Genomic DNA, 26,369 nt, shown 5'->3' on the forward strand with positions numbered 1-26,369 from the left:
TGGACTTTAAGCTAAGAATTTCTTTCTTTTCTTCTTTTTTTTTTTTGCTTTTTAGGGCCACACCTGTGGCATATGGAGGTTCCCAGGCTAGGGGTCAAACCAGAGCTACGGCTGCCTGCCTACACCATGGCCACAGCAACTCAGGATCCAAGCCTCGTGTGTGACTTACACCACAGCTCACAGCAATGCCAGATCCCCGACCCACAAAGCAAGAACAGGGATCAAACCCGCATCCTCACAGATACTAGGTGGATTCGTTTCTGCTGCACTACAACGGGAATTCTCAGAATTCCATTTTTAAATGGTTGGGAAATAAGAAAAAAATAACATCTTATGACATTTGAGAATTATATGAAATTAAAACAAAGCTTTATTTTAATATAATCAAGGTCATTCATTTATGTATTGTTTATATTTGCTTTCATGTTACAGTGACAGAGTTGAGTACTTGGTGACAGAAACTAAAATTGCAGAAGGGTTTTGAGTATAAAGTTGCAGAAGATTATAACCAATGAGAAGTAAAGCGAGGACTTCTGAGGGGGATCTTCCTAAGCAAAGTCAATTATATCACGGAGAAAGACAAGTTGAGCTGATATTTGAAAGCCTGTTGAACGGTACAGCAGTGGCAGTCAATCACCTGGAGAACTTGTTAAAATGAAAATTCCTAGGTCCCCATTCGCAGAAATTACTTTTCGGTAGGTCTTAGGTGGAGCCAGGAATATGCATGTTTAATAATGCCTCCAAGTGATTCTAAACCAAGCAGAATCTCAGCTATTTCAGAAGATAAAAGTATAAAGAATAGCAAAATGGAAACAAGCAAGGTATGTGTGTGTAATGCCGTGATAAAACACATTGAAGTGGACTCTTAAGTGGAACAACAGTTTAGTTGGGGCCCAGAGTAGGTTACCCCCAAGATGTGCCTTAATGGCGTATTGATTATTTCGAAATAAAGTTACTCAAGAAACAGCCAATTCAAGAGGGACACTGACACTCTTGTCTCCCTGAAAGCAGGAAAAATGTGACAGGTGCATTCCCCTGACTCGTGAGGAAGGACACCCTTATTGCCAAAGACAGGGAATTTGGTCTGAGAAGCGAGATGTCTCTATCAACAATCCTGGTTACTTCTTTAATTTACTATTCCATGCCCCAATTCTATTTCATTTCTTTACTAATTGGGCACCCAAAACCTAAGTTTCTTTGTCCTATCAATTCCTCACAAACTTATTGTTTCTTAGATGAAAAGCTGACTGACTGCTTTGGCCACTTCTTGGGTCTTATTTCTATGGGAACCCCATGCACATGAATTAAAATTTTTCTCCTGTATCAATTTTATTTTTAATCTAGCCACAAGAACTCATGAGAGGCAGAGGGGGAAACATCATATTACGGTAAAACTGAAGGCTGAAGAAGTAGGCTCGGGTTTAAGTGTCCCTAAATTTTTAAACATACAAAATAAGACATGAACAATTGCGGTTCTGTCTGGAATCTTCCCGGTTACACTGAAAATCCCAAGTCATCACTAAAAGTACTGGAGTTCCTGCCATGGCTCAGTGGTTAACAAATCCAACTAGGAACCATGAGGTTACAGGTTCGATTCCTGGTCTTGCTCAGTGGGTTAAGGATCCGGCGTTGATGTGAGCTGTAGTGTAGGTTGCAGACGCGGCTCTTGGATCCCACGTTGCTGTGGCTCTGGCGTAGGCTGGCAGCTACAACTCCAACTAGACCTCTAGCCTGAGAATCTCCATATGCTGTGAGTGTGGCCCTAGAAAAGACAAAAAATAAAATAGAATAAATAAAAATTAAAAAAAAAAGTATCTAGCAACATCACCCCTCCCCTGCTACAACCTGGGGCCATACATGAGTTGGAACTATGCTATAATTTTCCTGCCATTTGGCACAGGCATATCAGAAATCTTGACTTAATGCAGTAGCTCTCGTAGAGTTATGAGGATCCCTTAAAACTCACTTCAAAAAAAGCCCCAATTTCTGTTGGACTTCAAAGGTCTCTTCAAGGAGATAGAACTCAAAGCCTCTGGCCAAGACAAGAATTCCAGACCCTTATCATCACCCCATACATCTTAGTGTAATGTCCCCTCACCCACCTTGAACAACCTGTCCTACTCCTTCCTGCCCTACAGGAAAGGTATATGGCCCACTCCTCACACCCACCCCTACAGCGGTCTCATAGGACCTCAACCAACCAGCAAGTGTTATCTTAAGACCCCTCTTTCCTCAAACAATCAGTGGGCCAGCAGGTATATCCTGAGCCCTCTTCTCTGACTGGGAAGAGGAGGAGCCTCTTAACTCAATAAACTCTTCTTTCTTTTCACCTCACTATGCCAGAAATTCTTCTTCAGACCTGCATGCACAGACCATGACAATTTCATCTACACTTTAAAAAACTGCAATACTCATTCAATCATGTCGGAGTCTCAGGAGTCTAACACTTGAGAACAGCAGTCCTAATTCAACTTTGGGGAGTTCCCGGGTGGCTCAGCAGGTTAAGGATTCAGCATTGTCACTGCTGTGGCTCAGGTCACTATTGTGGTGCGGGTCTGATTCCTTCACATGCCACTAATGCGGCGTCCCTGAAACTGAACAGGGTGCTGTGGGGCTCCAGGCATGGAAGCATTTTAGTGTCCCCCATCTCTTATTTTAGGAAATAGAAGCCTCTATCCCCTTGGAATACTAATTTCTCAGTTCCTCTCTAAGTAAACACTCCTCTTTGGGTTCTAGTGCAGACTCCTTCTCCTCTGCCCATCCCTTAGATGTGAGTACTTCTCAGGGTTCCCCACAGCATACTAATTCATTTCCATGATTTCAGTCATCATCTGACAATTCCCCACTTTATAGCCTGTCCGTCTCTGTCGCTAATAATATATGAGGGAATTCTCAAGTGAATGTTTCAACTCATATGCAACCTAAAACCTCCCCCCAACCCTACCTCCATACCAATATGAGGCAGAAACCTGGACCTGTTCTTGAATTCCTCCTCTTTCCCTCATTCAATTACCATATCCTTCAATTCTACTTTCTAAATATCTGATTTTGTCCCTGTATATAGTCCTACTATTCTATCCTAATTCAAGCCATTTTTCAATTCTCACCTGTAATACTGAAAAAGCCTCCAAGCCCCCGTCAGTCACAACTGTCAACTTCAATCCACCCTCCTCGCCACAGGAAGCAAGAATGATTTTTCTAAACGTAAATCTGAATACTTCTAGTGCTTAAAAACCACTGCCAGAGGATACTGGTTCTTGCAGACCTCTCAAGCCAGTCTTGCCGCTCCCCATCCTCCACTGGCCCCACCTTCACAGATAAGTGTTTTACCCTATGGCAAAATGCTCTCTTTTCCTTCTGGTCTCCAAATGTTTTCTTTCTTCTCAGCTCCTACAAGCAAACACTTTCTAGGCTATTCACCTGGTTAACAAACATTTAGACTATATACACATGACTAAGATTTTAACTCAGATGTTGTTTCATCTGGAAGCCATTCCTGACTCAATATCCTCCCAGTGTTAAAAAATGTCTCATAGGTACACTATACTAACTGCCTATTAACTGCTCCATGTTCCCATTATATACTCAGCTAAGGCTCTCAGGCAGAATCCTTCTTTGCCTGGTTCCTTGCAATGTCACCCAAACCTAGCACAGTGTCTTGCATTAGTTAAATCTTAAGAAATGTCTAAAATCCATGAAAATGAAGTGTGGACACAAGTAAATACAGACTATTTAAAACTTCAAAAGAAAGGGGAAAAAATGTAAAAACAGGCCCTAGTTTAAGAACCATGTAACTCGATACTACAGGGATTTGAAATAAAATTCCTGTTACGGCAAGAAAAAATTTAAACATAAAAAATTTTTCTCTGCCTGGGGTTCCTGTTGTGGCACAGTGGAAACAAATCCGACTAGGAAGCATGAGGTTGCGGGTTTGATCCCTGGCCTTGCTCAGTGGGTTAAGGATCCAGTGTTGGGAGCTGTGGTGTAGGTCTCAGACGCGGCTCAGATCTGGCGTTGCTGTGGCTGTGGTGTAGGCTGGCAGCTGTAGCTCCGATTCCACCCCTAGCCTGGGAACCTCCCTATGCTGTGGATGCGGCCCTAGAGAAGACAAAAAGACCAAAAAAAAAAAAAAAAAAAAAAAAAAAAATTTTTTTTCTCTGCCCTCTGGCCTCCTCTTTTCCTTGTACTGTGTATCGTATATCTGCCCCATCGGCAAAAATACCTGCCCAACCCTAAAACACAACATTCTTCTAACATCAAGGAGACAACTCCTTAAAAGGTAACCTTCCTTCTTGATCTTATAAGGGGGTTACCACTAGGACTTACCACTTTGTACTTGTAGAACTGGATTGTGTAAACAGTCAATATTACATCATTTGCTTTAAGGTTCTCTGCCTCAAAAAACCTATATATACATAACTCTGCTTTGACTTTCAGTGGGCAGAAGAGTTCTCCCTAATTTGGCTTGAATAAAATTTTACCTTTCTTTCTCAGACTGAGTGATTACTTCTTTGTTGACATGCATGACTTAGCGGGCAGGATATCAGAGATACCTATCAGAGGACACCCGGAGTCTACCAGGAACTGGCCCTCAGTACCAAACATGGGTCCACTGAGCCCCACCAGCCTCTCAGTACTCCTCAGGTGTTCTGGTGAGTTCTCCTAATATCCAGATCTCATTGTTTAAGTGATGATTCTGAAAATTCTATTTGAGCTGTTTCACTTAGGACTTGGGAATTTGGGTTCGATCCCTAGCCTTGCTCAGTAGGTTAAGGATCTGGCAGTGCTGCAAGCTGTGGTATATAGGCTGGCAGCTGCAGGTCTGGTTTGACCCCGAGCCTGGGAACTTTCTTATGCTGAGGGTGCAGCCCTAAAAAAGAAAAAGAAAAGAAAAAAAGAAAAAAAAAAAAAGATTTGGAATCTCAAGGAGCAACAGTGCATTTCTTAGGCAGGACTTAGAGGGTCTGAGCAAGAGGCCCAGGGACATGTTGGTGGCTAAGGTTTTTGTTAAATTTGGCTTAAATTGAAAAAAAAGATATATGGTCAGAACAAAGCTTTTACTAGTGAAATTAGAGACTTAATTGTTCAGCTCTGAAGATTAAGGGAGACCCACTATAACCATTAAGTGAATACTGCTTGTTCAAAGGCATGACAGAGGCTGGTAACCTACCACTCCAAGTACTCATGGTGGCTTGAGGCTGTTATAGGGAGAAATAGAGCCAGGTGAAAGAATCAAACCAACCCAAGGTTAACTTCTTGGAGAACTACATTCAATATACCAGACTGTCCTCAGAAAACTGTTCAGATCATATTTCATATCTGAATTAGGCTACAAAATTAAAAATGGGAAATTGTGCCTCAAAGGCTAAAGAGCTCCTGGATGGACAGTCACCTATGGGAATACCAGTCGGGTTTATGTATGCCTGCAAATTCTTAATTGGAACTAAAGGAAATTGGGCCATAAAATGGTTGACTAGTTCGCTAAAACCTAGGCTGACTTTGGAGTTCCCGTCGTGGTGCAGTGGTTAATGAATCCGACTAGGAACCACGAGGCTGAGGGTTCGATCCCTGGCCTTGCTCAGTGAGTTAAGGATCTGGCATTGCCGTGAGCTGTGGTGTTAGGTTGCAGATGCAGCTCGGATCCTGCATTGCTGTGGCTCTGGTGTAGGCCGGCAGCTACAGCTCTGATTAGACCCCTAGCCTGGGAACCTCCATATGCCGAGGGAGGGGCCCTAGAAAAGGCAAAAAGACAACACAAACAAACAAACAAACAAAAAAACAAACAAAAAAAACAAACAAAAAAACCTAGGCTAACATTGACTAAGACCAGCACTACCAGACTAGCATGAGAAGACGACGACATCTCAAGTAGACAGATGACCCAAGATGCGGGACTAGGCCTGCATACTGATTACTCTGCTAAGTGCTCACACTTTTGCTTATGAACCAAATGTATTTCTTTCTTGGGCTCAATCATTTACAAGTTTCAAAAAAAGAATTAATATAATTGCTGGGTTTGTGACCAATTACCTGTGTCCAGTACTCTAGGTTGCCCTGATGGATTTCTCCTCTCCATGGCTCTAGCTGGATGGCCCCTAGGATATTTTATTTTAAAAGGAAAAAACTAGCACCATGCAAGCTAATGTCACCACCAACAGCACTAAGTGAGTTAATTGGCTTATCTGGCCAATTAATGCTGCTTATTCCAAAACTGGCCATAAATAGTCCTTTTCATTAGAATGCTGAATAATGGGTAGCTCCCAACAGGACTCAATGGATTAATGGAACAAGTTTATGACCATGGCTCTCCTCAGGTTGGTTAGAAAAATACATAATTCATTTCCCTTGGGCTCAAAATCACCTATGGGTAGCCTTGGAAACAGCCCCTATAAATCTGTGATTTCAACCTATAATGTGAGCACGCTATTTTTTGGGGTTTTTTTAAAAACAGGGTTTCCAAAGGTATGGCCATTTGGCCATGATATTTGTTAGCTCATCTTATGATATATGTAGGGTCGAATTTCCACAATGAACAATCCTCTTCCCAGTTTGGGGGAAATACTAGGAAAATGTTTGGTTCAGGAGGATTCTGGCTTAAATCTTTGCTAATAATGTTGTTGGTCCTACTAGCAATTTAAATTACAATTTGTGGAACTTATAAAGTGATAGTTGCTTGCCTTTCAAGCTATGTGTCACCTGCTTGTACTAAGATAATGATGTCAACACAACTTGAAAACTGTAATAGATCACATCTATAGTGCTCCAAAAAGGGGGGGGGGTCATACATAATGTACATGTGGGGAAAATTGGCTAAAGTCTTATTAGACAATCTAGAAATGGCTGACAGTCCTTGCTGAACACTCTTTCTAGTATAATTCCTCCCCACCCCCCACCCTCCCATTGCCAAAAGAGAGAACTGGACTACTAGGGACTTAGCATTGAGAGACATGATGCACTGGAGGCAGGCAAGCAACCACCCCGGCACTGAGGGACTAATGACAATGCTTTCTACTGAAAAGATAATGATCAAAAGTGGTAAATTAAGAAATAAAATTCCTATTTTATGGCAAGACGAGAAAAATTTAAACATAAAAAATTTTTCTCTGCCCTTTGGCCTCTTCTTTCCCCTCTGATGCACTATGTATCAACCAAAGCTTTCTCAACTTTCCTAGCATCAACAAGACATCTCCTTATGAGATAACCTTCCTTCTTGATCTTGAAGGGGTCACATGACCTATACAGAACTGAACTGTGCAAACTGTCAATGTGTCATATGATTTGATGTATAGCAAAAACCTCACATTAACTGTGCTTTGATTTCTAATGGGTAGCAGTCTTGGAGCTTTCTGAGATGCTGCTCCCAGGTTATAATCCTCAATTTGGCTCAACTAAAATTTCCCATTTCTTTCTTTTTTTTTTTTTTTTTTTTTTTTGTCTTTTTGCTATTTCTTTGGGCCGCTCCTGCGGCATATGGAGGTTCCCAGGATAGGGGTCGAATTGGAGCTGCAGCCACCGGCCTACGCCAGAGCCACAGCAACGCGGGATCCGAGCCGCGTCTGCAACCTACACCACAGCTCACGGCAACGCCGGATCGTTAACCCACTGAGCAAGGGCAGGGACCGAACCCGCAACCTCATGGTTCCTAGTCGGATTCGTTAACCACTGCGCCACGATGGGAACTCCCCCATTTCTTTCTTAAATCAACTAATTAATTTTTTGTTGACAGGGAGATGGTGAGAAAAAAATAAGCCCTTAACTTTTCTGTTCATCAAAAGAGAAAGAGATAGGTATTTTCAAATGGGTGGCAAAAAGATGGTTTATTCAACAAATGGCACTGGAATAAAATATATAATTCTGTTTTTAAAAAAATTCAGACATATTAATATACTTAGAAGAGATCATTTAAAAGATAAACAACAGAAAATACAGCTAATTATTTAAATTATGAAAGGATTTCAATCTAAAATGGAACCAGAGAGCATACACCCCCTGAAATGAGAGAATGATTTCTTGTAAATGCTTCATCTATAGATACTGAACCTTATCTCTTGACCAATGACCATCTGCCAAGAATCTCTCCCCATCTTCAAGCCATGAATTTACTACTTGTACTCTGGCTGGACTCCTGTTGTCTTTGCATTCTTTGCCCATAAATGCGGCCTGCCCCAAACCCTCAACAAAACTGCCTAAAACTTGCTACTGCGTGCATTACCCAAGTTGCAATTCCTCTGCTCTTCTCAAATAAACTCCCAAAGAAAACCCCAAAATCTAGCAATAAAAATGTCAAGAGGCATGGACAAGTGAATCCTAAAAAGTGCTAATGACCAATAAACATTTAAAAAAAAAGTCTGAATCATATTAAAAAGCAATTTTTTTTTCTTTTTTTTTTGACTGCCCTGTGGCATATGGAGTTCTCAGGTCAGGGATCACAGCTGAGGCACAGCTATGGTCTAAGCTACAGCTATGGCAATGCCAGGTCCTTAACCCTCTGTGCCAGGCCAGGGATCAATCCTGTGTCCCAGTACTCCCAAGATGCCACAGATACCATTGCACCATAATGGGAACACCAATAAAGCAATTTTTTGAAACCAATAAACACATATGCTTAGCACAATGACCCTCCTCCCTCTACCCTGCTCTCTTTACCTGAAATAAAACCCATGTTGACAATAGTAGAGGTAAATATAAAATTGTACTTACATCCTGCTGATAAAGATAAATGGGCACTACATATTGTTAAATTAAAAAAACTTTTTTGTATTTTCTATAACCTTAAATGAACATCTATATTATTTATAATATGAAAAAATAAGGTATTTCAAAAATGCCTATAGTTCCCCTTAAAATAAACCTAAAATAGCAAAGCAATCTGCTTAGTTTAGGATAAAAAAAAAATTTTAACAGCATACATTTTAGTAATATGGACTTTGAAAATCCCAGATGATAGCTAATTACATGTTTTATACATACCAAAAGAAATGAATTGACAGCTTAGTAATTTTAAAATATTACCAATCAAGTCTCATACTATGAATTTTCATAGCTGGAATCAATTTCAACATAAAAAATACTGTCAATAGCAAGTCCTTTTTTTCTAGAATAAAAAAATCGCAAAAATTTTTTCTTCTACTTTCTTAAATATAACCTAACTTTTTATCATTCTACTTCTATCTCACTGATTGCCACTCCATTTTTAAAATGTTCATTTCAGGAATATCAACAGTGTTAATGACAATTACTATATATATATATATGTCTTAGACATTTTTTTGGGGGGGGGGGGCTGTGCTTACAGCATGTAGAAACTCCCAGGCCAGGGAACAAACCTGAGCCACAGCAGTGACAATGCTGAATCCTTAACCACTAGACCACCAGGGAACTCCTTAGACATTTTTACCTTTAAAGAAATATCATGGGAAAACAGCTTATAAAATTTTAATATACCTGTGTGTATATGAAGAGGTAGATCTTACTAACTGCTTAACAAATAACCAAAAGGGGAAAGTTGGTTTCAAGCATTTTTTGAATATAAAGGCAAGGCAGAGAGTTCCTGCTGTGGCACAGTGGAAACGAATCCAACTAGTATCCATGATGATGTGGGTTTGATCCCTTGCCTTGCTCAGTGGGTCACGGATCCAGCATTGCTGTGAAGTGTGGTGGAGGCCAGCAGCTGTAGCTCTGATTCAACTCCGAGCCTGGGAACTTCCATATGCTGCAGGAGTGGTACCAAAAAAACAAAACAAAACAAAACAAAAAACCAACACAAAAACCAAACAAACAAAACCATGTTAAAAAAATACATATGTGAAGGCAAGGCAATTACAATAGTTTATGCTCTGCTATGGATAAGACAACACAGTCTACATAACAGACTAAAATCTTTCAGCTGTGAAGTTCTCAGGTTTTTCCTCCATAGGCTGCTTTTATTAAAAAAAAAAAAAAAGTCTGAAGGTGTTATCAATAAGTATTATCCTCATATGTAAAACAAAAACTTGTTCTATAAAGTGGTCAGGTCTAGTAATGAGCTTTATAAAGCCTATACTAAACCCACTTTGTAGGCCAAGAAAAAAAATCTGTTTCAGAGTAAGCCTTTAGCATATATACATTATGAAATACTCAAAATGTTCAAAGGTTACAAAACTATTATGTAAAAATTAATCACTTTTGTGATATGTATGTCCTATGTGTTTCTTTAAGATCAAAAATATAACTTCATACCTCATAATCTGGTCCTCCAAAGTGGGATTTTTTCTTAAGCTCTGCCGTGGCATTTTTGTACTCTTCTTCTACTCTTCTTCTCTTCTCACTTTCCTATTAAAATTTTTAAAAAAGCAAGCAAAAAATTTATCACGTGAAGTAGGATTTTCTCTACATTTCACCGACATTTTATAATTTGCCCAAAAAATAACTCCACTCCTGTGAAAAATGAGTATTATTCTGCCCAAGAAAACACTTTTCTCCAAGCTATATATCACATACAAGCTACCATTTAAATTACCACCACTAAGATCACCTTATAGGTAGGTTATATAATTAAATGGATTAAGTCACCACCAAAGTGTCTACACTTTAAAAAAAAAATTAAAAAGATAAGTTAGCATCAGAGAAATGCCTACAATATATATTTATGTGTTTGTTTCCCCCAGTAGGAGCTAAATTTATTTTGTTACAGAGAAAAAAGTAATGGATGTCAGAAGAAAATAACTCAATTATTGGTAGAATAAACAAATGTTAAAAGATACTCTAAAGAAAGATAAATTTCTTATACTTTTTTTTTTTTTTACTGTTGGTTAAAATTATTTTAGAGCTGAAAAACTTCTACTTTAGACTTCTACTTTAACTCTCTTTTTATAGATAGGAGTTTGCTAAAAGATCCAAGATCAACTTAAAAAGGCTGGCCCTGGCACCAATGTCAAACATGTTTTTACAACAATGGGCTGCACTGAGTCAAATCTGATACCAAAGTCCAAACAAGCTTATAAAAATCTAGTGCCTATATTTACTCACCTCAAATATTTAAGGGCTAAATTAAAGTCCATGCTGAACTCACACAGAACTTAACTACTTCCAAATAACCTATCTGAATTAAGCTAGTACAAATGAATCAATGAATTCATTAGCCCAAAGATTACCTGACTTTTGTGTACTCAAGAGAAAATGGCTAAAGTTAAAAAACAAAAAGGAATCTGGAATTCTCTTTTATTACTGTTTGGAATATAACCATATATAACCACTTTGGAAAATTGTTTGCCTACTAGAGCTAAGCATATACCCCATGAATCAGTATTTCTACTATCCATCAGCAGGAAAAAGAAAAAAAACAAATTGAAGTCATACAATGAAAATTTATCATACAATGAACGTCATACAACATTAAATTATACAACAATAAAAAATAATAAACTAACACTAAAAGTTACAAGATGAATGAAGCTCATAGTCAATGTTGGTGGGTCAGGGAAGCCAGACACAAGAGTTTATTAGTATAATTCCATTTACAGGTTGTTCAAAAACAGGCAAAACTAATATATGATGATATAAGTTAGAACTATAGTTACTTCTTTTTTTTTTTTTGCTTTTTAGGGCTGTCCCTGCGACACATGGAAGTTCCCAGGGTAGGGACTGAATCGGAGCTGCAGCTGCAAGACATAGCCACAGCCACAGCAATGCACCATCTGAGCCACAGCTGTGACCTACACCACAGCTCACAGCAACACCAGAGCCTTAACCCACTGAGCAAGGCCAGGGATCAAACCCACATCCTCATGATACTAGTTGGGTTTATTATCGCTGAGCCCCAGTAGGAACTCCTCTGTGGTTACTTCCTGAGGTGGTGGAATGGTATGGACTAGGAAGGGGCATGAAGAAACCTTATAAAAGTTCTGTACCGATCTGAGTGGTGGTTACAGGGGAGTATATATGTATATAAAACTCATCAAACAGTACACTCGAGATTGGTGCACATCACCAACCTTAATTAAAAAAAATGAACAAAGTAAAAATGAACAGCACAGCAACAATATTAAAAAGACTTCAAGGCAAGTGAAAAAACATGTGAAATTATACACCTGTGAGTCTATTAATATAAGCAAATAGTTTCTTTCCAATTTTTTTTTTTTTGGTCATTTTTTTAGGGCCACACCCATGGCGTATGGAGGTTTTCAGGCTGGGGGTCGAATTGGAGCTACAGCCGCTGGTCTACATCACAACCACAGCAACGGCAGATGCGAGCAACGTCTGCAACCTACACCACAGCTGACAGCAATGCCAGATCCTTAACCTACGGAGTGAATCCAGGGACTGAACCTTGGTCCTCATGGATACTAGTAAGATGCATTTCCACTAAGTCATGATGGGAAGTCGACAAACATTTTCAATAAATAGGTTTTCTCTTATCCATATCATTAAGAACTAAAATTGTTTAACCTTAGAATTTTTGGTCTTCCTGGACATGGCTGGCTAACAATTAAGCATACTTCTTTAAAAAAAAGAAATTATTTTTACAGTTAACCAAGAAAAATCATCACCATGAAGAATAATAATTTTTAATTACTTAGCTCTAGGAATTGACATTAGAAATCTATAAAAGAGCTGTTAAACATAAAATCAGAGATCTATTATATAGAGATTTATATCTAAATTATATACACCTTTAATATATGTATACACAGATAAACATGTATTAGAGATCTACCTAAGAGTTACACAAAGGCTGGGGGTTCCTGTTGTGGCTCAGCGGTTATGAACCCAACTAGGATCCATGAGGATATGGTTTCAATTCCTGGCCTTTCTCAATGGGTTAAGGATCCAGTGTTGCTGTTAGCTGTGGTGTGGGTCACAGACGTGGCTTGGATCCCACAGGGCTGTGGCTGTGGCATAGTGGCATAAGCTGGCAGCTGTAGATCTGATCTGACCCCCTACCCTGGAAATTTCCACATGCTGCGGGTGTGGCCCTGAAAAAAGCAAAAAAAAAAAAAAAAAAAAGTTAAACAAAGGCTATTAAACAGCTATTATTATATCACCTATCACCTATCACCTATTTAACTGTTCTCATTAGATTTTAAGCTCCTTAAGGGACGATTTCCTGTTCATTACTGTTTCCCCATTTCTAGCTTGGAGTCTAGCACACAAGAAACATACAAATTCTTTAAAAAAATAATACTTCAATTAAAGAGTAGTGTTATCACTGTACTTTCCTTCCCAATTATATGATTACCTAAAAGACATGTTTTTTGATAAGCTCTATAAGAACTTCCTAGCCTTTATATAGAGTATATACATGTGTATACACACTGAATATACAAGTATGTACTGTGTATGCATATACACACTTATATTTCCTGTAAAATGTAACCAGGATCCTATTTCAAACTTGAGAAAAAAATATAGTGGAAAAGGTGAATAAGATTTGACATTAGATAGACCTGTAAGAGGACTATAAAGTACAGAAGTTTGCAGTTTTCAATTAATACTGCCATCATTTATAGGTGTTATTTGATTAAATATGGTGCAACATAAGTGCTTTTTTCATAGATCTTTTGGTTTGGTATACTTATTGCTACCCAATAAAGAAAAAGAAGGGATAAGATTATGAACACTGAAGACAACTGCAAGTTCATCTTCCTTTTCAAGTAAGCAATTTCAAAAAAGATGGGGAAGCCATGTCTTCTTTTTAATTATTATTATTATTTTTTTTAGGCAGTGCAGTTACAGCATATGATTGGAGATGACGATCCTTTAGTGAATAATATAGAGACTGAAGAAAGGAGAGCTTAGGATAAAAAGACTGAAGAAGGGAGATATTAGCTAAAAGAAAGTTTCCAAAACATTTTGAATAAGCTGATCTGGATAAGCTGAATGATTCTCTTGAGTCATTAGTCTAATGGATTTAAGGGATTGTCTCATTTGCTCAATACATTATTTTTTGTGTGAAAAGGGAATCTCCTAAAAATTCAATTGGATCCACAGCTGAAATCTTTGATGATGTAATAGTTTGACTCTAGAATAATAATGAAGTGTCTGTACCATAAATGGACATTGCTGATGCCTGTTTTAAAAGAATACATACTGCTTGTCAACCTGGCTTACTCTCACCTGCACCTGAAAATTGTGAACAATTCTCTTTTCTTTAAACATGGGGACATTCTTAAACACACAGTGCTATTTGAATCCTGTAGCCATTTTGCCATTACATCAATGATGACATTGCTTTCCTTAGTGTTCTGCTCACACTGATAAAACCTTCAAATATTGCAAGCAATGAGACTCACTAATGAATGATAAGATTCTGACTGATGTCTGCCCTAATATCCAGAGCTGAAATACAGACGATAGTCGAATAAAATTCTTCTAATTCTGCTACTTAACACCTCTGGACAAGTCTGGGCTCATCTTCTATAAAATGATGGCACTTGACTAAAACTATATTTTGTAAGATATGGTTTAGTTCTAACACCTTATTGACATTAAATTATTTATAAACAGAAGTTTTCCTACTCAACCAAATTCACTGAGCCAATTTCTACCTCACGGTTGAAACTTAGGATTCATTTTATAATATTATTATCAGTGCTGCAGTTTAAACAAAGGTGGGCAAAAGTGAACATAAGGCAAGTGTTCAATAAACAACAAAATGTGTGTTAAATGCTATCACAATGACCTTGGAAAATATACATGGCCATGAATGCAATATGTTAATGTTTAACTTTAAAAATTGGTGTTTTAATACATCATATAACTTCAGTGGAGTTTCATATATCACACAATAAAGCTGGGTAACGTTAAATGGTTCATCATTTCTAATCCAAAGCATTAATATTACCATTACAAAAACTTTTATGTTAAAATCCAGTGAAGAATGAATACTGTAATTGAATATGTACCTGATGAATCTCATTAAAAGATGGGTTTAAGATGCTTAGCAAGTTTCAGAGGAGCAGTTACCACCTGCTACATCTATCAATCCAACAGATTTTTTTTTCCCTAAGAAGTCAGTTTGGTTTAAATGTCAATCGGTATATAAACAAAATCTGATTATTTTTTTAAAAGAAGAAAAAACCAATCTTACCTTATCCAGTCTCTTTTGCCAGCTGTCCTCACGTTTTACCATTAGTTCAATACAATGAGAGAGTGTAGCAAGGATACCAGCAGTAGTTGCTTTAAAAGTTATCGCCTCCCCTTTAAAGTCTATACCATTAATTCCTTTTGGTGTTACATGTGGAAATACTGGTTAAAAAAAAAAAAAAAGTCACTAAAAATCTTTTTAACAAAGAAATCATTCCTCATCGCAACTTAAAAATTAGAAAATGTTTAGAAAACTAACACATCAGAACAAGCCTGATCAAACTATAATTTCCTTTCTGTTGGTCAACAGTAAAAAAAATTTCCATTCATATCCTATGAGCAAAGAAGCTTATAACAGCACATGTACTCTCGAGTTCTTTTTTTCTACTTTCTATTTCCTGAAACCTATTTGCTATGCTACACCCAGTGAATAAAGTGGTAGGAGGAGTTAACACTTTGATAATAATACTTAGACAACGTAGAGTGGGACTTATTGTGGCAACAGTTATCTTACATTTTGAGAAGCCTTGAATGTAAAAAATACCCGAAGAGAAATTGCCAAAGTGAAATAAAACAAATAAGTCACAGAGATGTAATGTACAGCATAGAGAATATAGTCAGTAATATTATAATAACTTTGTATAATGACAAATAATAACCAGACCTACAGTGGTGATCATTATGTAACGTATAAAAATATCAAACCATTATGTTGTACACCTGAAATCAATATAATACTGTAAGTCAATTATACTTCAATAAAAAAGAAAAAAAAAGACATTGCCAAACTTACTATTAAAAAATTTAAACAAATGCTCAAACATAAGTCTGGGACAAATGCACACATTAAATGGTTCTTTATGTTTACATTTTATAATTTTAATTCAATGTTAACATTTGAATTAAAAATTCTTAAAACTCAAGATACAAAATAAGAGAGCATGATATTTTGTATCATAATTAAAAGAAACCATTTCAATAGAACTCATATAAATGAAACAGTGATACTTTCAACTTTAAAAACTCATTACATAGATATGACAGCAAAGGCACAACCATAATAAACTAAACTTCTTCAAAATTTAAAATTTCTGCTCTTGAAGGCACTGTTACAAGAATGAAAGTTGCAATTATACAGGGTAAGTAAATTCAGAGAGCTCATCTACAGTTAATAAAAAAATTATGGTAACTGTGAGGAAATATATTAATTAGCTTGACTGCAGTAATCTTTTCACCATATTAGACTCTTTAAATATACAGAATTTCTATTTAAATTTTTTTTCAAGAAGAATAAAAAGACAAGCCACAGACTGGGAGAAAAATCTCTGCACAGAATATGTGTGATAAAAGACTTAAGTCCTTTATCAATATACATTATATATTCTGTATTATACAACATATAGTAATCTCAACACTAAGAAAATAGTTAACACAATTTTATATATATACACACACACACACACACACACACACACACACAATTGGACAAAATCTGAACACACATTTCACCAAAGAAGAGACACCCATGGCAAATACGTGGATGAAAAGATGCTTGATACAATTAGTCACTAGGGAAAAGCAAATTAAAACTACAATGAGATTCTACTACATATCTATTAAAAGACTAAAATTTTAAAAGACTGACCAGGTTAAGTGTTAGTTGAAATTTAGAGGAACTTGAACTTTCAAATATAACTGGTGAAATGCAATTTGCAAGTTCTGTAAAAAGTTAAATATGTAATTACATAATTCAACCATTCTATGTCTGGGTAGTTAGCCCCAAGTAATAAACCACATGTTAATCAAAAAAACCCTTGCATGTTAATGTTCACAGCAACATTATTTATAACAGCCCCAAACTATAAACAATCCAAATGTCCACCAATAGACTAATGGATTAAAGAAATCATGGGTATTATCTATAGAAGGAAATCCTACACAGCAATGAAAAGAAATCAAATACTGATACATATAACAATGAGGAATCTCAAACTAGGAAAGAAATCAGGCAAAACCCCCTCACCTATAATCTGGGTTCATTTATATTAAATTCTAGAAAATGCAAACTAATCCACAGCATCAGAAAAGAGAGCAATGATTATTTGAGAACTGCTGGAGGAAACGAAGACAAAGGAGATGGAGGGAACTGTTCAGGGAATGACAGACATAATAGGTTTGATTGTGGTGATGGCTTCATTATATCAAAACTTAATCAAACTGTATACTTTAAATATATGCAGTTTATTGTACATTAATTATACCATTAATTTAAAAAATCTATTTTTCTTATATTTTCTGAAAATCCTATCATTGTAACTTCTCTATTTTTTTATATTTTTTTTAATTTTTAAATTTTTAAAAAATTGTTATTTCCCCAATACAATTTTTTTTTCTACTGTACAGCATGGTGACCCAGTTACACATACATGTACACATTCTATTTTCTCACATTATCATGCTCCATCATAAGTGACAAGACATGATTCTCAGTGCAACACAGGATCTCATTGCTAATTCATTTCAAAAGCAATAGTTTGCATCTATTAACTCCAAGCTCCCAATCTACCCCACTCCCTCCCCCTATATTTTCTATCATTCTTACCAAGATTGTTGTTTTATTTTTATTTTATTTTTTGTCTTTTTGCCATTTCTTGGGCCGCTTCCGTGGCATATGGAAGTTCCCAGGCTAGGGGTTGAATTGGAGCTGTAGCCACTGGCCTACGCCAGAGCCACAGCAATGTGGGATCCGAGCCGCGTCTGCAACCTACACCACAGCTCACAGCAACACCGGATCCTTAACCCACTGAGCAAGGCCAGGGGTCGAACCCGCAACCTCATGGTTCCTAGTCAGATTTGTTAACCACTGAGCCACAATGGGAACTCCAAGATTGTTTTTAAACTACAATTTTTATTAATAATAAACTTAGAAACTAAAAGTCACTGTAATAATGAGTTCTTCATGCTGCTTGTTAATTTATAGTCAGTACAAGATGAAAAACAACATACAACGTCTTGGAAAAAACAAAATGTATCTCTTCAGCTGCACTTAACTACCTGCAGAAGGAGTTGCCCTCAAATCTTTTTCAGAATGATACAGGTGCTATGTAACAGAGTTTTAATCTTTCAAACAGTTGAAAATAAGTATTTCACACATACTAAGTTTTCTGAGATAAATCTGTCTCCTGTCACATCTGTTAGGAAATGAAGGTCATGAAGACAGTCCTCATTTTAGCTTGTCATCCACTGGGCTGCTCTAAGTATTGGTTACTTTGATTTTTTGCTCCAAGTCTCTTATATCTATTGCATATATAAGATATATGTTATATTGTAGAACTATGTTAATCTTGATGGCAAAACTTAAGCAAATCCCCAAAGTAGTCAATCATTTTAGATGAGCATACTTATCTAAATCAATGTCTAAGATGAAAACAAGAGAAAGAAGATCTTAAAGATAGAAGGTTACATGCCTTAGCTTCTTCTGGGAAAATGATACACTGTAGTAAAAGGAAGCTGCTAGTATGTGTATATGACCATGCTTATGAAGGGCAGAAATGAAAGAAATTATACAATAATACATAAATCTAGATTTGCAAGTACTTAAAACTCCAAAAATTATCACACAGGTTTACACTTCTTCTAGTTGAACCCTGACACTATATACTCCAAAACTCTTTTAAAGGTATCAACACTCAGAAAATCAAGGAACCCATTAATTCACATCAACATGTCAAAAATAAAAACAAATACTGACATAAGCCAAGAGATCCATAATCCCTTCATTTCATTTAGACTCTCCCACAGTATATGAATCATAGCCAACCTAACGGGGGATCCAGTTTCTGTGGTGGTGAGATTTTCATTTCCCCACATGAAATATTCCAAATGACCAAGTATGTTTACACACAAGGCAGAAAAAAAAAACTGGTGGACAAGTCCTTCTGAACATATAGGAAGGCAACTTTGTTTAAATCTCTCCTTACCTGTCTACTATGAAAAAGAAGAAACATGACTGAAGACAATGACCATGATATCAATCATACTAGGGTAAACAATCAACTGGTTTGGGACTACTGGTCTACTGTAGATATTATTCTAACAAAATAAGATGCAGTTAGCTAAAAAACTAAATTTAATATATTCACATGAAAAATATGTGAGCTAAGAGGATGAAAAGTGATTTGTGGTCTAACTTTTTAATTTAGATAAAGTATTAGCATCTGCATAAAGACTAGGAGGAAAGGAAGGACAATACTCATGATTCCTAGAATAATGTATGTTCCATCAACACTAAACTTCCTCTCAATGAGTTTCATCAAGAGCATTGGATAGATGAGTTAATATTTACTGTCATTTTATATATTAGATGCCATGACAAATGCTCTTGTATATTACTTACAAAATAGGACTAGACAGAAGTTAAAAAACTGGCCAGAAAATACAGTTAAAATATAGATAAGTGGGAACAAGTAGAAAATAGATATCATAATCTATACAAGTAGTCATCTTTGTTTAATTAATACAATTAATCATAAGAAACAGGGGTTTAGGAGTACAAATTTGTTGTCTTTAGATTGGTTTAATCTAAAGTAAAGGCCAAAAAAATCTAACAATATTAATGTCTGTATTTAGTCTTCTTTTAAATAACGGCTTTATTGAGATATAATTTACACACCGTAAGATTCACTCATTTAACACATATAATTAAATGGTTCTTAGGATATTCAGAATTGTATGAACATCACCACAACCAACTTTAGGATATTTTCACGAACAATCCCCTCAAATCCGATATACATTATCAGTCACTTTCCATTTTCTCCAACTCTACTCCCCCTAGCCCCCCAGCCTTAGGAAACCACTAATACATTTTCTGCATTGTGGTTTGCCTCCGAATATTTCATATAAATGAACAATAAGTAGTCTTTTGTGACTAGCTTCTTTCACTTAGCGTAATATCTTCAAGGTTCATCCATGATACAACACATATCAGCATGCTACTCCTTTACACAGTCAAAAAATGTTCCATTTTGTTCATCCATTCATTAGCGGCTAGATGTTTGGGTTACTTCTGCTTTTTAACTGTTATGAATAATGCTGCAATGAACATCCTTGTAGGTTTTTATACAGATGTATGTTTTCATTTCTCCTGAAGTGCTAGGTTAAATCACGACACTAAGTTTACCATGTTGAGGATCTGCCAGACTCTTTTCCAAGGCAGATACTCTTTTACAGTCTCACCAACAGTATATGAGAGTTCCAATTTCTTCACATTCTTGCCCACACTTGTTATAGTATTTCTGATTATAGCCAGCCTAATAGGTGTGAAGTGGTGTCTCACTGTGGTTTTAACTTGCATTTTCCCAATGGCTAATGAGTTGAGGAACTTTTCAGGAGTTTATTGACTGTTTGGGTATCTTTTTTGTGAAAATGTCTATTCAGATGCTTTGTACAACTCTAAACTGAGATACTTGCCTATTCTAGATTTCTTAGAATTCTTTATATATTTTCAATATAAATCCTTTATCAGATAAATCACTGGCAAATGTTTTCTCCCATTTTGTGTTACCTTTTCACTTTTTTTGACAGTATTCTTTAAAGCACAAAAGTTTTAAAGTTTGATAAAGATCAATTTATCTTTTTTCCCTTTTCACTTTGACTATTGGTGTCCTATCTAAGAAAGCTTTGCCTTATCCATGGTCATTAAGATTAACTCCAATATTTCTTCTACGGTTTTATGCTTTTTAGCTCTTTTAATTAGGTTTTTGATCCATTTTCAGTTAATTTTTGTGTCTGGTGTGAAGTAGGGGCTCAATTTCATTCTTTTACATGTGGATATCCAGCTGCCTAGCATTTGTTGACAAAACATTTTCCTCAGTGAATTGTCTTGGTACTCTTATGAAGAATCAATTTATTATAAATGTGAGGGTTTATTTCTTGACTCTCAATTCTGTTCTATTGTTCTATATATCTTTCCTTATGCCAGAACCACACTTTACTTTTGTAGTAAGTTATGAAATTGGAAGTGTGAGTTCTCCTGCTTTGCTCTTCTTTTTCGACTGTTGTAGGATTATATGGTAATTCCATTTTTAGTTTTTTGAGTTATTTCCATACTGTTTTCCATAGTGGCTGCACCACTTTACAGAATTACCATATGATCCAGCAGTCCCACTCCCGGGCATCTATCCAAAGAAAACCATAACTTGAAAAGCCATGTACCCCAATGTTCACTGCAGGTACAATAGCCAAGACATGGAAGCAACCTAAATGTCCACTGACAGAGAAGTGGATATAGAAGACATGGTACATACACACAATGGAATATTACTCAGCCATAAAAAGAATGAAATAATGGCATTTCCAACAACATGGATAGACCTAGAAAGTATCATGCTAAGTGAAGTTAGTCAGACAGTGAGACACAAATATCATATGCTATCACTTATATTAGAATCTAAGAAAGAGACACAAATGAACTTCTTTGCAGAACAGAAAAAGACTCACAGACTCTGAAAAATTTATGGTTACCAAAAGGATCAGATTGTGGGGGAGGAAGGACTGGAGGTTTGGAATGGAAATGTTCTAAAATTAGGTTGTGATGATGGCTGTACAACTATAAATATAATAGAATTCATTGAATTAAAAAAAGACTATTGTAGCTACTCTGGGTCATTTGTATTACCACATGAACTTTAGAACTAGCTTGTTCACTTTTGGAAAAAAAAAAAATCCACCTAGGATTTTGGTAAAGACCGGATTGAATCTACAGGTCAACTTGGGTAATACTAAATTTTTAACGAAATTAAGCCATCTGATCCATGAACGTGGGAAATCTTTCCATCTATTTAGGTCATCTTTAATTTTTTTCAATAATGTTTTGTGGTCTTCAGAGTATAAGGTTTGTGCTTCTTTTGTTATGCTTTTATAAATAAAGCTGCTTCCTTAATTTTACCATCACATTTTCATTGCTAGTGTACAAGAAATATAATTGATTTTTTTGTATACTGATCTTATATACTGCAATCTTACTGAACTTTATTAGTTTTAATAGTTTTTTAGTGGATTCCTTATGATTTTCTCTACACAAGATAATGGTATGTTCTTTCTGTCTTTCTTTTTTTTTAGGGCCGCGCACCCTCAACATATGTACTATACCTTTTTTTTTTTTTTTAGAGGGCTGCACCCCCAGAATATGTACTATACCTTTTTTTTTTTTTAAAGACATGTTCTGTTCACTTCATCAGATTATATCTAATGCTTCTGACTTATTTCTAGAGGTTAACCAGAAAAGATACTTTCCATCTAAGATGATTATCATCATTTCCATCAACATTAAGAAATACACTATTTTAAACAGTGAATTCCCTAAATGTACTTAAAACATCACTTGTGATTTTAAAAACTGTTCAAATATCTTGTAGGACATTTCTCTAAATGACTTAAATAACCCAGTCTTCTATAACGTGGTTTTAGTCCCTTCAAAAGAGATGTTGGGAGTTCCCATTGTGGCACAGTAGGTTAAGATCTGATGTTGCCACAGCTATGGTGTAGGTCACAGCTATGGCCTGGATTCAACCCTTGGCCTGGGAATTTCCATATGCCATAGGTATGGACTAAAAAGAAAAGAAAAAAAAAAAAAGATATTGGAGGCTTTCCTAAAAGATGTGTGGAGATCTAGCCAGATCACACTTAAGAGTTAGGTACTGCAAGTACCATATACACTGGGAGGGCTTTTTAACTAGTGGACTTCATCAAATGGTGATCTGCTAATGAGACAGCTTCGTCACGGTGGAACCCTGCAAAATCTCTCAGTCTTTTCTCTATGGCCTTTCAGTGTCTCCAGAGTTATCTTCTAATTTTTATCAGAAAATCCTTGTCTGGTTTTATATCAGAAAATATATTCTGGAAACATGGTAAGAAAAGGAAGCTGGGGATTGCATCTTTCAGTATACAGACTTCCATTTAGTCTTTGGTTAGCAGAGTTCTTAGAGATAAGCAGAAAACTAAGGCTGTTAGATTTTAATAATCAGCATGTATGTCTCTATTTAATCACTTTATTGACAGGCCAATATACCTATCTTTTGCTGTGCTTGGTATTCCTGAATCTAAACCTCTGCAGTTCCATTCCTACAGAAAATAAGCTTCCATTCTCTTTTGGCGAATACAGATGGGATAGTGGAGTGTAAGTGAAATGGTGGAACATTGGATCTGAGAGTTTTACATCTTCTTTCAATAATTTTTCCAATATCCAAATGAAATCTTATTTCTATTAAAGGTTATTCACTGTGAAATTAAAATATAATAGAAAGAACTGTACCAAAATAATCCTCTAATTTCATAAAGACATACATATCTGGATGACTCAATAAGGTTGAACATTTCAGACCCAACTTATAAGGAAAACTTTGTAATTAGACAGTATATTACATAATTGAGAATAGAGGGGCTTATAAAAAAGAAGAGAACCATGATGAAAATAAGAAAGAAGAAGAAGAAAGCAGGAAAAGGTGGGGAAAAGAAGCATTAGATTTTAATATCCATATCTGAATATTCCCAAATGATTTCTGAAATATGGAAATTATTTTTATGTATATAACACTAAAAAGTTATTTGAAAATATACCACAGACACTGATTTTACTTCACATTCTTTCATAACATCAGCAAAAATAAGCACAATTAAATTATTTTTTTCACAAAGATTTATTTGTAACTTTAAAAAAATTTTAGAAATTCTCAGGCTAGCTTTTTCTTAGGATATATTAAAAGAAAGCATTTGAGCATCTGACTATGAATTACAGTTTGTCACACTGCCCCCCTCCAACTGCGCATCATACATAGGTTCCAAATATAAGTGATACTATGCAATATTTATCCTTAGTTTATTTCTCTCAGCATAATGCCTTCCAGGTTCATCCACATTGTTGCAAAATGTAGGTTTATAACGAACAATTAAGAACTCCATTTCATGGGTTAGCCCTTATAAACAGAACAACCATTAATAAACCGATAAATGAAATAAGCCATCTTGCTCCTGAGTCTATAAACAAATGTGCTGTAAAATCAGAGCTATTTCAATATTTTTTTTTAACAATACTGATTATATACTTTTCAACACCGGGTTACCAAGTGGAAAGAGAAAAGAACATTAAACAGAAAGAAATACACTCTAAAGAAACATTCAAGTTCATTACAATGTCTCCTCCCTAAGAAATACTCCTTTAGTATCAGAAACTTATTATATAAAACATGGCTGAAATAAATGGGCCAGTGTCTGAAACTTACAGAATGAGTGTTTGTCAGATGAGCTGTCATATTATTTAATATCATAATGTCTTTTCCTAGAAGAAACTTCCACTTTCCAGCTTAAAATTTTTATTTAACTACTCCATTAGATAATTATTCTTATTATATAGTGAGCTATATTATTTAGCAAGTTTATTTTACCCAACAGAGGCGGAAAATTTTACTACTTACCCTTTTCCTTACTGCCATTGGTGTTATGCAAGAAGTCTCCATCAGAACGTGTTGTAGGAAAGTCATCTTCATCATCTTCTACCACTAAATAAAATATATTTAAGAATGTTAAGATGAAAGCACATATAAACTAATAAGATTATTATGTTCAACTGTGTCAATATACTCTGGATCCTGTGAGTAAATGATCTTATTCATCTTTGATTTGCAGCGCTTATCAAGGTATGCCCAATAAATATGCTGTGGAATGTCTTTAAATGACTTATTATAAAAACTGCACCCCTTCTCATTTGTGTAAGGGATGGTACTGAGATGTGAATTATTTCATTTTTTGGTCTTTCTATCTCCCTATCTCGGAGAGATTTCCTAATCCTATCTGAGGCCTACAAAGGCTGAAGAGGATGGTAAGAGGCTAACTTACACGCAGAAGATGCTTTATCTTGCCTCTAGGACATGCAGGGAAAAATATAATGACTTACAGATGTGATATCAATTTTAATTCATTTCAAAGTGTCTGTGCCTAGACACCCCCCCACCCCTTTTTTCTTTTCTTTTCTTCTTTTTTTTTTTTAAGGGCCAAACCTGTGGCACAAGGAAGTTCCCAGGCTACGGTGGAACTGGAGCTGAAGCTGCTGGCCTACACTACAACCACAGCAATGCCAGATCTGAGCCGTATCTGTGACTTACACTGCAGCTCGAAGCAATGCTGGATCCTTAACCCAACAAGCAAGGCCAGGGGTCAAATCTGCGTCCTCACAGACATTACTGTCAGGTTCTTAACCTTCTAAGCCACAACAGGAATGCCTGGACTCTTAACTTAGTTGCAGAAAACAGAAAATCCTGTGTTCCTCTACACACCTCTTTCTTCTATGTACTATCCTTTTATCTGCTTCCTAACAGATGTTAATCCTCTGCTCTACATATTTCACTTCCTTTTTTTTTAGTTCTTTTTTTCTTGTCTTTTGTCTTTTTAGGGTCGCACCCAGGGCATACGAAAGTTCCCAGGCTAGAGGTCTAATCAGAGCTACAGCTGCTGGCCTATACCACAGACACAGCAACTCAGAATCCAAGCCACATCTCTGACCTACACCACAGCTCAAGGCAATACCGGATCTTTAACCCCACTGAGCCAGGCCAGGGCTCAAACCCGAGTCCTCATGGCTACTAGTCAGTCGGGTTCATTAACCACTGAGCCACGATGGGAACTCCCATATTTCCCTTCTGAGTGCAAATTTCTAAACCTCAGCCCCCAACCTTATTCTCCACTTTCTAATGGCTTCTTTAGTTTATTATCTTTTCAGGAACTCCCTTTCTGTATCAGAAACTTTAATTCTGAACTAGTCTTACTTCTTGGCTATATTTCTTTACCTCAGGAGTCATTTGGCTCTATAAGGAACGTTTCATCTATTTTGACTCTCTTTGCAATGAATGCAAAGACCACTCTTGGTCCTTGTTCTTTCCTTTAACTAAATGGTAGGAATCACTATGGAAAATAATCTTTTTTCTGTACTGCCATTTTCTAATTACTGGGCTATTTCATTTTCTCATCATGTGAAAATTTTACACTCATTTATAACAAGCTTTGCAAATCATAAGCTGCTATTATCTACTAAAAGCTACCATTTTCTTTCTTTTTGCTTTTTTGCTTTATAGGGCCACACCTGTGGCATATGGAAGTTCCCATGCTAGAAACTACAGCTACAGCTGACAGCCTATGCCACAGACACAGCAACGTGCAATCCGAGCCGAGTCTGTGACCTACAACACAGCTCATGGGAAAGGCCAGATCCTTAACACACTGAGAAAGGCCAGGAATCAAATCTGCGTCCTCAT

General features: G+C 36.4%; 1 protein-coding gene across 8 annotated transcripts in view; it reads right to left on the reverse strand.

Annotated features, from left to right (window-relative positions):
• CERT1 (ceramide transporter 1) overlaps positions 1-26,369 on the reverse strand; it is a 128,265-nt gene that overhangs the window by 32,949 nt on the left and 68,947 nt on the right. For all 8 annotated transcript variants that reach the window (XR_014838076.1, XR_014838078.1, XR_014838074.1 and 5 more), the window contains 3 exons: positions 24,537-24,620; positions 15,068-15,225; positions 10,219-10,311 (listed from right to left, as the gene is read on the reverse strand). Coding sequence is in view for 2 of the 8 variants with exons in the window: in XM_085013843.1 (XP_084869969.1) it covers positions 10,219-10,311; positions 15,068-15,225; positions 24,537-24,620 (335 nt within the window). In the remaining 6 variants the exon portion in view is untranslated. The remainder of the gene's footprint in view (positions 1-10,218; positions 10,312-15,067; positions 15,226-24,536; positions 24,621-26,369) is intronic.

This window comes from Sus scrofa, chromosome 2, assembly GCF_054392235.1.
Source record: "Sus scrofa isolate SSC_HxYL_T2T_F1_AM1 chromosome 2, Sscrofa_HxYL_maternal_Yorkshire_Landrace_v2.0, whole genome shotgun sequence".
Classification (NCBI taxonomy): domain Eukaryota; kingdom Metazoa; phylum Chordata; class Mammalia; order Artiodactyla; family Suidae; genus Sus; species Sus scrofa.